Source organism: Podarcis raffonei, chromosome 9, assembly GCF_027172205.1.
Source record: "Podarcis raffonei isolate rPodRaf1 chromosome 9, rPodRaf1.pri, whole genome shotgun sequence".
In the NCBI taxonomy this organism is placed as follows: domain Eukaryota; kingdom Metazoa; phylum Chordata; class Lepidosauria; order Squamata; family Lacertidae; genus Podarcis; species Podarcis raffonei.
Window position 1 is genome coordinate 24,889,256 of NC_070610.1, and position 17,328 is coordinate 24,906,583.

At 42.1% G+C, this 17,328-nt stretch overlaps 1 protein-coding gene across 2 annotated transcripts in view; it reads right to left on the minus strand.

The window, feature by feature from the left end:
• Nucleotides 1-17,328, minus strand: part of NFXL1 (nuclear transcription factor, X-box binding like 1) — a 58,812-nt gene that overhangs the window by 32,764 nt on the left and 8,720 nt on the right. For both annotated transcript variants that reach the window (XM_053403575.1, XM_053403576.1), the window contains 8 exons: nucleotides 14,161-14,275; nucleotides 13,712-13,836; nucleotides 12,268-12,390; nucleotides 8,677-8,767; nucleotides 7,742-7,862; nucleotides 5,606-5,765; nucleotides 4,619-4,710; nucleotides 3,572-3,593 (listed from right to left, as the gene is read on the minus strand). In XM_053403575.1, the coding sequence (XP_053259550.1) occupies nucleotides 3,572-3,593; nucleotides 4,619-4,710; nucleotides 5,606-5,765; nucleotides 7,742-7,862; nucleotides 8,677-8,767; nucleotides 12,268-12,390; nucleotides 13,712-13,836; nucleotides 14,161-14,275 (849 nt within the window). The remainder of the gene's footprint in view (nucleotides 1-3,571; nucleotides 3,594-4,618; nucleotides 4,711-5,605; nucleotides 5,766-7,741; nucleotides 7,863-8,676; nucleotides 8,768-12,267; nucleotides 12,391-13,711; nucleotides 13,837-14,160; nucleotides 14,276-17,328) is intronic.

Sequence of the window (17,328 nt, forward strand, 5' to 3'; positions counted from 1 at the left end):
AAAGACAAAAGGAGGAAGAATGTGCAAGGTAATGAATACAGAGGTAGCAGTTTAGCATTACTTGGCTCTAGTGACAAATTAGCTGTAAATCACCATCTAGAATGAGAAGTCATTTCAAGGCTGTGCAAACTTCCCCCGATTTTATAAAAGTTCCCAGATTCCCTTATGTATATCTATATTTACACTGGAATAACTGACACAGAGATGAGTCAACCACAGTTATGTATTTGATGTTAAACTTTTTCAAAACATTGCAATTGCCAATATGGTCTGCACTGCATGTTATGTCTTCTCCTTCTTGTTTGTATGTTTGTGTAACAGAAAAGTAATTTTAAAAAATGCAGTTTCTTGCTGAAGTCTGGAATATAAATGAAAGGCCACACTCTGTGCCAAGAAATGTAAACAACATTGAACAAGAAAGTAGTCTGAGGCTATCTAGCTAAGAAATATACAACTCATTTCTTTCCCTTGTACCAAGAAGGGCTTTTTAAAAACCTGCATTTTTAAAAGTATAAATTTAGAAAATAAGTTAGTCAAACCCCACTATGTTCATATGCACACTATTTTACATCTATGAGAAATTGGGTTTTTGACCAAATCAAAATTAAAAGAAATCACCACGGAAGCAAAGCATCCCCTCTGGCAGCATTTATGATTTGGTAATTTCATTACTGGCTTATAGGCCGATAATTAAAATTGGTATGCTTCTTTTGCATTCTTAGAAACCGGAAAATGAAGACGTTATAAACCAGCATCCTAAGAGGTGCAATTTATGCCAAAGAGGAAAATCAATCACATGCATTTACAGAACATTAGAATTCGATAGTAATTTCAATGTGATAGCAAAGTGACCCATAAAGAATTATAATTATGTAATCAAAATGCACTGAATCAAATGTTACTGTTAGTATTCATGGCATCCATAGGAAGCTACTATAGTAGTAGTTAAAATGACATCAAGATAGCTTGAGTCCGGTGAAACACACAGGTTCTTTGGTAGGAGAAAAATAGGAATAAGAAAGGTGTAAGTTTCATCTAAGGATGGAGACAGATCTGAGTAACAGCTGAATATTATATTCTCTAATATGGATGGATATTCCTTCTTCCCAACATCCACAAGTGCAACCTGAACCCTGCCTTATACCTAACAGAGCCTGCTGCCTCCTCCCATCATCCATTTTAAGACTATTTTCAGATGCAGACTCCATCAACAGCCAACTTTTTCCTCCCTTGTCTCAGTCTGTTTACCATCTATCCCGATGAAAAATTCTGGAGAATTTGAAAGTTTACATTATATTGTCTGCCTAATAAACACATTGCCCTAACACAGATTTTGACATCTGTCTCATGAGTCAACACAGCTACCTTGACTTTCTCGACATGAATGGGGTAATCTGCCAAGACTAGTAGGTCCATATCAATCCACCCACACTTGTTTGAAGATGAGCTTGTACACAAATACTATTCTCTGTAATGGACCAATGTAGCTTACAACACTTGCAGACCCACTAACGTGACATTTAGAATACTAGCCTTCTAAGTGGCTGGTCAATTACTTTCAGACTGTTCCATCTAAACTTTCGTTTCAAAGCATAGAGTATTACATGACTTGAACAAAGCACAAGAGGATAAATGTTTTGTTTGAGTCCTACACATTAGCTGATGAGATCTAACACATGATTTGAGAAGATGTTATAGCCACATGGTGTTCCTGAATTCACTTCCAGTAGAGGTTGAGGAAATCTACTGCCTAAGCCAATACTAGTTTGTATTAAATAAACTTTCAGTTTTCTAAATTTCCCCAAGTCATCTGAAATCACATGGTCCACTGCTCAAAAGACTGTACAATTGTGCATAACTGTTAAGGGTTCACTTTAATTCATTTCTGTTACATTGGACTACTTAGAAGTCTGATAAATCACTCCTCCTAACAACTAATTGAGGTTGAGAGAGCTGCCGGCACTGTGGCCCAAATCAGGCAACTGAAAACAAAAGGGAAATATCAGCATGCTTGGGAAGAACCTTAAGGCTTGCACAAACAACACACACATTTTGGGGGGGGGGGAATTGGGGGGGGAGGGGAGAGAGAAGAACAAAACAACAACCCTTCCACAATCCATTAATCATGTGATTAATCAGGGTGAGAAAAGAGTGGATGTCCTGATCGGAGGAAATACCTGGCTGGAACCCTGAACGGGAAACTCCATTAGGAAGGAGGATATAAGACGATGTTTTAGTGAAGTCCTCACTTTTTTATCACAATTATGGTTTCGCTGAAACTCAATCCTACATTCATATAGGCTAGCTCACCTGGCTTGCACAAACTGCATTGTGAGGAAGCCAATAACAACTACTTCACCAGAACAAAAGCCTGTCAATCTCATTCTCATCACATAAATGCATTTCAAAAAGGGACCAGATTTTCATTTTAGCTCAACCATTCTGAGGTTTCGGCCTTTTTAAAGTTAAGACCTGTTTATATTTAATTTTACTGCTGAAATTGGTTTTATACTGTTAATTTTTCTTTTACCGTGCATATTGTACTTTAACCATTTTTATGTTAACTACTGAAAGAACTTAAGTTAACAAAATATACTTTAAAAATTAGTTGCACTTTTATAAAGTTGCCTCAAGAAATTTCATTTATGTACACACATTTTTAGGCTTCAGTAGCTATCGCCACATCAGAATAAGTCATGGTTCAAACTTGATACCATCTCTACGTTAACAATGAAAAAGTATAGATTTCCCCCAAAATTATTATTTTTCTAATGGATTTGTTGTGCGTAGATTGTCAAGTCACTTCTCCTCTGCACAAAAACCATAAATCCTCTCAGATCTTCATTGTTTTGTAACTTCCCATAGAAAATTATTACCATTGCTTAATTGAAGACAGTGTTCATGCTTGTTTTCATTTATACTACCAAATGTTAAAATAACTTCAGACCAAGCTCTCAGATCACCACAGGGCCTCACTGTGTAACATTCAGCTGAAAGTCATAACATCACTGCCTTACAATTCGAGCTCTCATATTCCACTTTAGGCATCATACTAGCGTAGGTGATAGTTAATATCAATTTACAAAACATATTTTGCAGATGTTCCTCAAACAGCCACAGAACGTATCAGGCCAGCGATATAAACTGCATGAGAAGAGATCGTTTAAACATTTCCAAACATTTTGGAAAAGCCATAAAATAGCAAGCGCAATAAAACCAGAGCTCATCCTAAATCATCCCAGTAAACACGAACAGAAGAACATTTTGCTAGCATTCCACATTTCTTGAAACGCGATGTCAAAAGTTTAAAGTTTCATCAAGGTTAATAAGTAGTTCACTCTTATAAATTTCCTAAAACAATTTTGCAATAGTCTTGATAGAAATCGCAGCAGATCTCAAATGACAAAACAATTTGTCGCTTTCAAGGGGGAAAGCAGAATACTTTCAGTTGCAAACAAACCTCATGGCAAACCAATTAAACACAAAGGCTTCATTTCGAAACCTCCGATTAAAACCAAATTATGCATTTTTCAGATTTACTCTGAAATATTACACTGTTTTTATGACTCACCTCATGTTTCCCAAGGCATTGCCTGTAAATACACAAGAACAAAATAAAGGAAATAAATAAATAAAAGGTCAAACAATTTGAATATCATAACTGGGCTCCCCACTCCCCCCCCCAAAAAAATCCCTGGAAGATAGTCTCTCGATAACCAAATACGAACTCCCAGTTATGTCACTGGAAGTACAACAGGGTCTGATCTCACACCCAAACTCCTTACATGGTGGCAGGCTCCGGTGTTGTAATTCCTCTCCTCTTCCTAACTCCCTCAGGTGCAAATACAGTGGTACCTCGAGTTACATACACTTCAGGTTACAGACTCCGCTAACCCAGAAATAGTACCTTGGGTTAAGAACTTTGCTGCAGGATGAGAACAGAAATCGTGCTCCGGCAGCACGGCAGCAGCTGGAGGCCTCATTAGCTAAAGTGGTGCTTCAGGTTAAGAACAGTTTCAGGTTAAGAACAGACCTCCGGAACGAATTAAGTACGTAACCCGAGGTACCATTGTACATCTGAGAAATTTAGAAAACTCTTATTTATTTACTTAGCATACTTGTCCCTGTCATGCTACAAAGATAGATGAAGGATTGGCCAGGGTTGGGGGGCGAGCCTGACACGGTATGGTCTAAAGGCAAAGGGGGCCACCACGATGCTGTAGCTAAGCGGGTCCGACTCTGGTCAGTATCTGGATGAGTGACCACCTGGGAACCACACGCGTGCTCCCTTGAGAACCCAAAGTGTGACTTCTGATTGGCTGCAGGAAGCTCCCCCATCGGACATTTGGCTTCCAAAAATAGTTCGCAACCCGGAACAATCACTTCCGGGTTTGTGGCTTTTGGAAGCCAAAACGTTAGAGAACTAAGCTATTTGAAAACCAAGGTATGACTGTACTAGACTACGGATCTCCAACTGTTTAGTCTTTTTAACTGATCTGGCTTTACCTCTAGAAACAGCTTTAAAGAAAATGCATTTTGATAACAGCAAGTCACAGCACAGGGCCATGCCACCCGAACACATAGAATATGTCATTTCAAAGCATATTTTCATACTCACGTGGGAATAGGGACTTGACATGGAGGGCAAGGCAATGCTGTCTGAATAAATGTAGGCTCAGTTGACTGTTCCCAAGGGCCTGCTGGCTGATGCTGGGATGAAAGAAATTTGTTGTTATACAGCACATATTATAAAAGCTAACCATGCCTAGACGGTCTAGGGTTACTCCTACCCCGAATCTCAACAAACATCCTTTACTTATTAGAACTCAACGCACCAGAACCATTAAAGTCGTGATAACCAATCACCAGTTCTTAATGACAGCAGTACGGCTGTGTCAGGCAGTAAATAAGCAGATCAAACATAAGGAGCATTCTTACCTGTTAGTTTCTTTAATAATCACAGCAAGAGACAAAGGAATGCATCTCTCTCCAAAAATGGCGTTGCTCCCAGTTAAGGTTTACCCCCTCTGTCCCCATTTATCTATGTCACTCCTACATCTGGTAATCTGAGTTTGTTGCCTCTGCGCTCTCTGTTCTATCACTCTCAAAGCCCATCTAGTCTTAGCAAAGGGGGGTCAGGAATGCTGTCCAAGGACACTGAATCTGCCAGCTGTCTCTCTCCTGGTGTTTCCTCTTCTAGCTATTCCTCACCCAGTTTTTTCCCTCTGGACTATGCCCCTCTGCAAACCACTGTTCTAAATCAATACCGTCCTCCTGCCCTTGGGAAGGTCCAGAAAGGCGGGGGGGGGTGCTCCCACAATTCCTCCTCAGTCCAGCCCCTGACAGGCTGTCACTTTTGGAGGGGTTCTAGCAACATCTCAAGTGGGAAGATTATATGGAAAGGAATAATCACAGAATCACAGAGTTGGAAGGGACAGCGAAGATCATCTAGTCCAAGCCCCTGCAATGCGGGAATCTTTTGCCCAAAGTGGGGCTTGAACCTCTGACTCTGAAATTAAAACTCTCTTGCTCTACCAGCTGAGCTATACCAACTGACTGATTCCTGTGGACACTGCTACGGTGAGCAATCACATTGTTCTCTCACCAAACCAGTCTGTTTTACAAGTGCTTCATCATGGCAAGGAGCAGGGCAGGAGTGACCACACTTCTCAAAGGTTTTCTTGCAGGGCTGGCGGCAAGGAGGACAAGGGCCGAAGTGGCAGCTGTGTTTCTCTCGAGCAGGATGATGGCAGGTAGGTGGCTGCCTAAAATGAAAACAGGAACTGTCAATAATTGCTACAAAAACTGGTTTACAGTCATTTATTTAACAAAACAACTTACTAGAACAAAAGAGCTCTAAGTGGTTTACAACAGTCATATACACAGCTGCTTGCTTTGTGTATCCCTTTTCCAAACGTGTTATGCTCCAGTCATGATGGAATGAAAAGATATATAAGCATATCACTATCCATATTATCTCCAGAGAAAACCAAATTTTAAAAAATGGTTTCGTAACATTCATAATCAAGTAACCTCACTATGAAAATAACTCGTTTCTAGCGGGAGAAAAATAACTGATTTCTGGCTAAGGAGGCAGTAGCATCCAGAACAGCAGCAGGAGAACGAATCTTAGAGAAGCGCAGAGGCTATAGCAGGGACTAGGTGAAACCTAGCCTACGTGGTAAACAGCAGCCAGCAAAGAAACTCTCTCCTCTGACAATGGCGATCGTATTTCACTACAGATTACTTAAAGAAAACAAATGAAAATAAAAGAAAGCAACAGACAAAGCACACCACTTCTCAGTTGTTTTAAAATGAAAACAGTTAGATTTAGCAAGCTTTAAACTTACAACCATATTTTCAAATAAGTGTAGGATTTGTTGGGACAGATTCAAACATGCTTGGTAGATTGCCCACTCTATTAAATCACATGAGCTGGAGCATCCAAGCAAGGATGCACTTGTCATGCATGGATGCCAAGTCTGTGAGAGGGGAGCTCTTATTGAGTCTTTACTACAGTTATGAAGATGACTTCTCCCAGATACTAATAAAGCCCTCTCTCAGAAGCAGTACAAAGTTCATTTCAGGGCTTGCTTTTGACAGCTTGGATTATATTAGCATCAAACAGTTCAAATTGATGTTTTCCCTATTGCTATAGGCATGTTCTCTTATGTAGTCTTGGTGTGGCTTTAGCATTGACACTATAGCCACATAAAGTTGTGCCCCAAGAGAATGCTTGAATTTGGACAAATAATCATAATAATTTCATTATTTATATGCCATCCATCTGACTGGGTTGCTCCAGCCACTCTGGGCGGCTCCCAACAAAATCTTAAAAACACAATAAAGCGTCAACCATTAAAAAGTTCCCTGAACAGGGTTGCCTTCAGATGTCTTCTGAAAGTCAAATAGTTGCTTATCTCTTTGACATCTGATGGAAGGGCGTTCCACAGGGAAGGCGCCACTACCAAGAAGGCTCTGTGCCTGGTTCCCTGTAGCTTCATGTCTCACAGTGAGGAAACAGTCAAGACGAAGCTCCTTCAGATATACAAGGCCGAGGCCATCTAGGGCTCTAAAGGTCAATACCAAAACTTTGAATTGTGCTCGTAAACGAACTGGGAGCCAACGTAGATTCTTTACACTGGTGGTTTTTCAGAGCTGGAATGAATAAGGTGCCTTGGAACTTTAGGGGTTCTGCTATTACTACGGGAATAATTCAGCTTTGGGACTAACAGCCTTACTTGTGTAGCTACCGTACTACTTCCTGCTCAACCTGTGTAACTGTAAATAAGCATATTATTATGAAAGCTTTAAATTTAATTGCTCCCTCTACACTACAAAGGAAGCCGACCTTGACACCCCATCGCCCACCCCGCTGTGCTGCAAGATACTAAGGGAAGCTTGCTTCAAATTCTACTGTTCTTGTAAAACTATCTGGAACTCAAAGCAGCACCTTCCTATGGCAACACCAGCCTTTGAAATGCCTCTCAAGAGTTGCAAGTTGCAGTCTTACGGTGCACTGCATACTTCTTTCAAAACACTAAACTGTATTAATGTGGCTCCACCTGCTGAGAAGCCAATAATGTCAAAAGACCTAATTACGCCATTACAGAATTAGACAGTTTCCAACACTAGTTTCAAAAGCTAAGGGACTTTCAAAGCGGTTTGCGATATCACACGGTGGTCTGATATTCAGGGGGAGTAAAAAATTATTTGCATTAGATTGTTATTTAAAACTAACCTGCATGGTTCCTTGCACTTGGGAGGCTTGGTGGTACGTTCTCTACCACATGGCACTTTGAGAGCAGTTTTGCCGCAATTGCACTTCACATCTACAGTTTCAGGACATGGATAGCAGCTACCTACAGTGAAGACAAGCAATACAAGTAGTCAACCTTGGAAAAACTTAACACATTTAACAATCTACAATAGCAAAACTACTTTGCAATTAATTACCTGGATCCAAATAAGAAGTTTAGTACAATTAAAATTAAGAATGGTATTATGAATTCAGGAGCCATCAGTCTGGACAAACTCCACGCAGAGAACATGATACTTATGTTCCCCAAATCCGTTTTGAATGTCAAAAGAGTTAACGCCTTTCTCTACTTTCTGAAAGGTCAGAAGTGAGCATCAGATTTCTGACATTTATAAGAAGCCATTTTTAAAAAAAAGAAAAGACATTACACTGCAGGGATGCAAACATTTCCCTTGCCTACACAAAGGCTCAACATTTGTATTTGAGTATGAATATCCTTTCATAATATGAAAAATGTGGAGTGGGTGGAACTGATAAAGCATATATAGCAAAGAAAAAAATTTTTTATCACACTTTAGACAGAGATGGACAACTTATTCAGCCCCAAATAGTTCAAGTGCTCAAGAAGCCAAAGAGTAACAACTGATTATTTAATTCAAAGTGTAATTTCTACCACCATGACTAGTGCTAATCAACACATTACACTGTGTTTTTATGAAAAAACATTAATGTCCTAGGATTGGACCCTCAAATATATATATATAGGTTCAGAAATGCTATGATTTGAACAACATTAAAGCTATTGACTGTAATCAGAGATTACAATATTCCTTTTTATAACAAAGACCTAACTACCTAAAGTTTAAAGTACCATTCAGGATGAAAGACTACAAGCAAGATTGCCTACTCAGTCTTACCTCTGTGGCACACCGAAGGACACTTGTGATTCCGACATCCTAAAGTTCGTCCACATGCTTGATCACACGGTGGGCAATTTCCAGAACAACACTGAAACACACATGCAAGTGTTTTGAAGTACAGAAACTTTAGCTAAAGTGGCATGCCTATGAATTACTTGGGAGTGAGCCCCAATGAGTAAGCACACAAAGGATTTTGCTGACGATAAGAAAACCATAACCGTTTGGTTTTTAAATGATAAAGTGTCGAAGAAAAATAAACATGGTGAGATGTCCCTTTCTTAAGGAAGCGCCTTCAGAATATCCTTTGTCATTTTAAAGCATTTCAGCAGTTTCACGCAGGAGGATGGAGTGTTTGTCCATTTTAAAGCAGGGATAACAATTTTCTGACAAGAAACTGATAGGAGAGTCCCAAGTAAGAGCAGGTGTCAAGCAGGAGCTAAAAGCATAAAGCTGGATAGTCCAAACCTTGCCTTGGCTAATAGCTAGCTAGTCAGTGTTTCCCAGTTGTTTTTGGACTACAATTCCCATCGTCCCTAGGTAGCAACACCACTGGTCAGAGATGATGAGAATCGTAGTCTGAAAACAGCTGAAGTCCCAAGTTTGGGAAACACTGAGCTAGATGGTTTTGAGCTACTATTATTTCAACTTGAGCTCCATGACTTCATTATGGTGGAAACACAGAGTTACGTCACAAGGGTGTTGTAAATATTACCAAAGTGATTCATGTCAAGCACCTCAACAATCTAAGGGCTAAGTATTACAGTGGTACCTCAGGTTACATACGCTTCGGGTTACAGACTCCGCTAACCCAGAAATAGTACCTCGGGTTAAGAACTTTGCTTCAGGATGAGAACAGAAATTGTGCTCTGGCGGCGCGGCAGCAGCAGGAGGCCCCATTAGCTGAAGTGGTGCTTCAGGTTAAGAACAGTTTCAGGTTAAGAACAGACCTCCGGAACGAATTAAGTACTTAACCCGAGGTACCACTGTATTGTTAAGCATTTTGTTTGACCTGTGTATATTGTACTTCAAAAAGACCTCACAGATTCTACATGCAGATCTACTATTCTGCTTCAACAATTTTACCTCACCAGCACCTACAGCACCTTCAAACAGGGGATTTTCAGTCTCAGCACATTCACCTCCTTCTTGCTTTTGAAAAACCTCTTTAGTTTGGCCCTAACACAAAGCACATTGCTATATACAGCTGAATCTCTCTTAACTGTTTCACCACATTTCTTTCTATTCTTGGCCCAAAATGAAGACTTTGCTATTTTATAGCACCTACAACTAAGCACCTGTTTTAGCACGGTTTTGATGAAACTGCAATTATATTTCGTACGTTACCTTGAATACATTTGAGTTAATCAACTTCCTTTCTACCTCTAAAAACAGTTCGTCTTCAAAAACCTATAATCTCAGACACATAAAAGACAAGGGGAGGGACAAGCTAACAAAGCTCAGTAAAACGGTTCATCTGAAAAAGGTTGAGAGTAAAAAAAAAAAAGGGAAAAAAAGGAAAAATTGAAGACGTCTCTTAAATATAACAAAGATAAGACAGAGTTAAGGACCAATGAGAGACCAGTGTTAAATGTTTTCTTGTGAGCCATCCAGAGAGCACTATCATGGAGAGGGATACAAATATTGTAAATGAAATAAATGAGTAAGGAAAGTGCTCCAGGGAAACGGGGTGGGAATAAATGGAATATGAAAAGCAATGCTCCAGCAAATAAACCTTTCCAGCACCAGGTATGTCACCCTCCAAGTTTCTCCTGAATATTGGATTATTGGATTTGAACTACTAAATTCATTCAGTACCTAGAAAGAACATACTCCTCTTCTTCATTACTCCCCACCCCCTTGCTCCTTTAAGCCTTTGAAAACTATTTCATCTCCGCCTGAAGGAAGATCATACATATCAGAGAACTAGTATATTTCTTTTCTCTGATTGCTCCAACAAGCTAGTCCAATAAGAATCGCTACTGCCACCTTCTGCAGGTATTTCACAGTGTAGGTGTTGTAAGAGCATCAGTTTCGAATTAGACCATTCTTAAATACAGTGGTACCTCGGGTTACATACGCTTCAGGTTACAGACTCCACTAACCCAGAAATAGTACCTCGGGTTAAGAACTTTGCTTCAGGATGAGAACAGAAATTGTGCTCCGGCGGCGCGGCAGCAGTGGGAGGCCCCATTGGCTAAAGTGGTGCTTCATGTTAAGAACAGTTTCAGGTTAAGAACGGACCTCCAGAACGAATAAAGTACTTAACCTGAGGTACCACTGTAACCCGATTTCTTTCTCCGTGAGTGGAATGGCAATACAGAAGAACGAAGAAATCCAATATATGTGGAGGCTTTTCCCCCCATAAAAGAACAGCAAAACAGCCATCACAGGCCACGTTCGCAAGTAATGCTAAACCAAACCATGACTTGATGTGTGCTCCCAAGCAGGAGATGGCAACCCTTTTGCTTCTTCCCAGTCCTTTTAGCTCAACGCAGCATGGCAGCTAAGCCAAGGTTTGGCTTAGCAGTTGTCCAAACCTGAGCTAGTTGTTATACGCTCGAGCCTCCATAAGCATGAGTTACAGCTAAGGTTTGTTACTGTCTACAACTCATGGGTAAGGAGGAAAGAGCTTAACCACAAGTGTGGGTTCAGACAATGTGCTAAGTCAAACCTTGACTTAGCTGCTGAACTGAGTCCAAAGGACTACAGTGGTAAAGGTAAAGGTAAAGGGACCCCTGACCATTAGGTCCAGTCGTGGCCGACTATGGGGTTGCGGTGGTCATCTCGCTTTATTGGCTGAGGGAGCCGGCGTACAGCTTCCAGGTCATGTGGCCAGCATGACTAAGCTGCTTATGGCGAACCAGAGCAGTGCATGGAAATGCCGTTTACCTTCCCGCCAGAGCGGTACCTATTTATCTACTTGCACTTTGACGTGCTTTCGAACTGCTAGGTTGGCAGGAGCAGGGACTGAGCAAAGGAGCTCACCCCGTCGCGGGGATTCAAACCGCCGACCTTCTGATTGGCAAGTCCTAGGCTCTGTGGTTTAACCCACAGCGCCACCCGCGTCCCTAAGTCAAACCTTGACCTAGCTGCTGAACTGAGTCCAAAGGACTACAGTGGTACCTCAGGTTAAGTACTTAATTCGTTCCGGAGGTCCGTTCTTAACCTGAAACTGTTCTTAACCTGAAGCACCACTTTAGCTAATGGGGCCTCCTGCTGCCGCCGAATCACAATTTCTGTTCTCATCCTGAAGCAAAGTTCTTAACCTGAGGTAATATTTCTGGGTTAGAGGAGTCTGTAACCTAAAGTGTATGTAACCCGAGGTACCACTGTACAGTGATATGAAGCTGGTGCAAGCTCCTCTCTTGAGCCAGTATGTTTGCCTGGTCTCAGTAAGCCATAGTTTGCGCTTAGCATGATGTGCAAGCCAGGCCACTGAAAGCTGAAAACCGCTGTGGCTTTCTCAGCTGCTCCCACATGCTTACAGGCTGTGTCGCAGAAACAGAAGCATTTTTGGAAGTTGAACCAAACGTTTCCAAATGACTCTAGCTACAAAAGGATGGCGATGCATCCTCAATACCTACTCACCTTCCTCTTGCACTGGTGCTTTTGACAGTCCCGAATTTTGGCACACTTTGTTTCGCAAAGGTATGGCTTATGGCAGGGCATCTGCTTCGTATGCTTTCCACAGCGGCACTGCTTTTCAACTTCCTGTTAAGATACAAATGGAGGAAAACTAAAGTTATGAGTTGTACGTTGAGCATGTTAAAATTAAGGCACATCACTGATAGCAAAAATGCATGGAACTCATCACAGATTAGAATTCAGGAAGGGGGAAAGTAGCATATAAAATAATTCAGTGGTGGAAATTAAGCTGCATAGAAGAGTCTAGCATGTTGTGTGACAAGAGGCCGGAAAGAAACTCTTTCACAGGCTAGAGCTTCTGTACAGGCCCCTTCATGGTAACAGGAATACAGTGGTACCTTGTGTTACATATGCTTCAGGTTACACACGCTTCAGGTTACAGACTCTGCTAACCCAGAAATAGTGCTTCAGGTTAAGAACTTTGCTTCAGGATGAGAACAGAAATCATGCTCCGGCGGTGCGGCAGCAGCAGGAGGCCCCATTAGCTAAAGTGGTGCTTCAGGTTAAGAACAGTTTCAGGTTAAAAATGGACCTCCAGAATGAATTAAGTACCTAACCCGAGGTACCACTGTAACTAGAATCAAAAAGATGGGGCACGTCCTCATAGAAATAACAATTTAATTTGACCTGACCTCAGGAAAACTGTTTACCTTCTCATCTGTTTGTATGAACTAGGCCTAAGACGAGACAGTAGAAAATGGAGGAAAGAAACATGAGATTGTTGGGAAGGCCACCATTTTCAGAAGAGGAAGAAACTTTAGTTTATAATATGCCTTTTCAAGCAAGTAGCAGCCAAAATGATAGTGATACAAGCCTATACCATCAGAAAAAGGAAACTTAAGAGGTAGATGAGCTAGAAGCGGTTGAAATTAGGGGCATAAGCTACCAGTGGACCTGCAGAACATGAAATCTCACAATGTCCTCTTAGAACTATCCAAGTGGATGACAGACTTTGGGAAAGTTTACCTTTCCTGCCTCGGTTGTTACAATCATCAAGCTTATTCTGAAGGATACTCTTCAATGGGATTGTTTAAGGCAAGGACATTTTGAATCCTCACAACAAAAAGCAGATAAGCCTATAAAAACAGGCCACATTTAAGCATGTTCCCACAGATAAATCCAGGCCAATACAGGAACTTTATCTATTCCCCAGATTTGAAGGACAGAAGCTAGGGGTTGTGGTAGCTTATTTTTTTGTTTGAGGACACAAAGCAGTGGAGACAGCATGTTTCCTGAGCTCAGAGAGGGAGAGGACAGCTAAAAGAAGAAACATATCTTTATTTTCTCTGCCTCAAGGAAGCTCATTGGAGATAAAGTCCTTCAGAAGTCCTGAAATAATGAAAAGTTATTCAAAAGCATGTGACTGAAGTGGAAGAGAAATGCTAACCTGTCTACAGATTTCACAGGGACCTCGGTGGCAGCGCTGGGAACATCTATGAATCCCACAGTCAAGAGCTTTGTCACAACTGTCTCCACATGTAGGCACATCTTCCGTACATGGTAAAGAAAATTCTAAGTCAAAACAAAACAGCAAACCTTCTGTCATTTATTATACACAATTGAAAAAATGAAAGCTACATTTTTGTCTCTCTTGTTTCATGAAAAATAAGGCTTTACTTCAAGAAAAGGAGTTACAGTTTTTATATAAAGGGCCCAATTTAATTAAGCTAGACAGGTCTTGTGTCTAACCTCACTCTGGGCAAACTTTAAATTTAACAAAAGTCTGCTATTGTATTACTTTAACTTGTACTTGAATGCAGTTTAAATTTTAGGAAGCTTGGCTATATTGGTGAACTGGATGCATGCTAGATAGGCATAAAAGAAACACATTCTTACTTGACTTTCCACATGGACAACTCCTTTTGCCAGATCGGGGACACTCCCCACAAGAGCCAGCATGACAAATCTGTTCACAGGCATGATAACCACAAGGCAATGTTTTGCCACACACCTGTTGGGAAAACACATACAGCACATGCAAGTGAGGAATTTAACAAAGCAATGAAATACAAAAATCCAATGGAATGCAAGAAGGAAAAAGGTGATTGCTCCCTGAATTCCATGTTAATAAAAAGGAATCAGTGAATTCTTCCTGAACCATATTGTTATAAGAATTAAACATATTTCAGAGCAAACCTTTGTTCAAGTTACATCAGCCTTATTCAGCAAGAAAAGACGACAAGCAATTACAGACTGGCCATATTCCAGCAACATGCTAAGCCACAATTTAGTGCAATGTGTATGTATCAGCTGTGAGCGTGCAAGTTCACTCTTCCTTCCTGTGTGGCTGGGAGGAGTTTGGAAGCTTTTACTTAACCACAGTTTGTAGTTTCATCAGAACCAACAAACTCTGGAATAAATCAGCTTGGAGGCATGGAAGCTTCCGAACTCAAAGTTCATTGAACCTCATTCCAGTTTCTTCTGGTCACACCAAACTATGGTTTAGTGCAGGCATGTCCAAAGTCCAGCCGGGGGCCAAATCCAGCCCCCTGGTCAATTTAATCCGCCCCCCCCAAGCAATTCTGAGAAATGAATCTGTTGCGGCCCCCGAGCGCCTGCTGTTCGGCTCATTCTGCCCAGGAGCCAACACATCGACTGAGAGCTGCCCCCCCCCAAAGGAATAAGTCCGCCAACAACTTCAATCCTTAAAAAAAGCTCTGCAACTTTGGGTGAAAATCCTTAAAAAAAGCTCAACAACTTTGTTCACTTCATCAAATCTGGCCCTCTTTGAAAAAGTTTGGACACCACCGGTTTAGTATGATGTTTTTTAGTATGATGTTTGGCCACTGAGGGTAATTTTTCTGTGACGTTACATTTTAATCACAGAGCAACGAAAGTTGGCTATTTTGCAAAAAAATAAATGAATGATGCAGCTTTCGTATTTCACTAGTGAAGCTCTCATCATTGTAACAGCTCAGGGAGGGAACTGTAGACTGCAGATGTAAAATGCATCTCAGCTCTACAGGCAGAAATCTGCACTGTACACACAGCCCTTTGCAGAGGCAAGACTGTTCACTGCCATGGACTGTATGACCAAAATTATTTAATATTCAACAAAAGTAATACACCACAAAGATATAAACTAAAACTTTCAAACTCTCAGGGGGGGGAAGCCTACAAGGAGCCGTCCTCTTGTTTTGTAACAAGTGCGGCAAAAAGGAAAATTTCTGCAGGTGAAGCTCGCTATGCCAAGGCCGAGAGAAGCTGAACGTGCTGAAATTTCCCCGTCCTCCTTCATGTGTAACCATGCCACAAAGGAGACAACAGAAAAAGAGAGAGATGTTTATTTTCGCATTTTTATGCCATAAAACGAGCAGGTCTAGGCCCTCAAAGGGGCTTTGAGACGTATAAATATTGGGTTACATCCAATGACGTCCCTCTGCTGACAGAAGGCTCTTTGATTCAGTGGATACTTCAGTCAGTCAGCATAACAGGGAGGGAGGTCATTTTCACCAATTCCTTTCCCCTCAGCAGCTGCAGATCACCGTCTGCAACTGTTGAACAGAACTGGGTTCATGTGTGGGAAGCTGCAGAGGGGGAGGAAGATCAACAAAAAGAAGACGCTTCTTCGTGTGCTGATGACGGAAGCCTACACTGGATCAAGGAGCGTTCCGTCAACAAGAGGGCACTGCTGAATGCAACTGACTGTATTTTGTAATAACCACTGCGTCAAACGCACGCTAAACGAGGAATTATTGGGCTCTCTTGTAAAACCTTTTATTCATAGCCACTTGCATAGAATGTGGCCACAGACTCTAGTCTGGAAGCTATGGCATGGATCCAGAACTGTTCTAGAAGCTGAAGGTTCTTCTGGTCACAAGGGCAGCCTCCCAATTTCTCCTTCTCAACGAAGAAGCAACCCACACCATCTGAAGTAATCCCCATTCCCTGAGTAATAGGGTTCTCGAGGGGTGGGGGTGGGATGGACAGGGAGCTGTGGTGATGGGGAAGGGCCAGGAAAGCTCCAGCGCATAGCATGGATACCTTTGGGATCCACGTGTAGCAGCACATGCAACCACAGCAACACAAAGTGGCTGCAGCACAGAAGCGATGCTTCAGACAACCAGCACACCTACACCCCAGCCTGTAATCCCAGCTGAGTTGCAAGCCTGCTGGTAGGTCTGCTGCTAACCATAAAGGTAAAGAGGTAAAGAGACCCCTGACCGTTAGGTCCAGTCACGAACGACTCTGGGGTTGTGGTACTCATCTCACTTTATTGAACAAGGGAGCCAGCATACAGCTTCTGGGTCATGTGGCCAGCATGACGAAGCCGCTTCTGGCGAACCAGAGCAGTGCACAGAAACGCCGTTTACCTTCCCGCTGCAGCGGTACCTATTTATCTACTTGCACTTTTACATGTTTTCAAACTGCTAGGTTGGCAGGAGAAGGGACCGAGCAACGGGAGCTCACCCCATCGCGGGGATTCGAACCGCTGACCTTCCAATCGGCAAGCCCTAGGCTCTGTGTTTTAGACCACATACAGTCATGTTAAAAAGGAAGAAGGTGCTCTTTGAACTCTGTGGTTTTACCTGTCAGGACGTAACAACAACCATCTGCTCCTTAGCAGGTCTTAAAGGTAAAGGTACCCCCGCCCGTTTGGGCCAGTCTTGCCAGACTCTAGGGTTGTGCACTCATCTCACTCTATAGGCCAGAAGCCAGCGCTGTCCGCAGACACTTCCGGGTCACGTGGCCAGCGTGACAAGCTGCATCTGGCGAGCCAGCGCAGCACACGGAACACCGTTTACCTTCCCGCTGGTAAGTGGTCCCTATTTATCTACTTGCACCCGGGGGTGCTTTCGAACTGCTAGGTTGGCAGGCGCTGGGACCGAACGACAGGAGCGCACCCCACCGCGGGGTTTCGAACCGCCGACCATGCGATCGGCAAGTCCTAGGCGCTGAGGTTTTACCCACAGCGCCACCCGCGTCCCTCCAGGGACTTAAAATAGCAGGTCTTAAAATAGCAGGTCTTAAAATAAGGTAAATACAACCTCTGCTGAACAACAA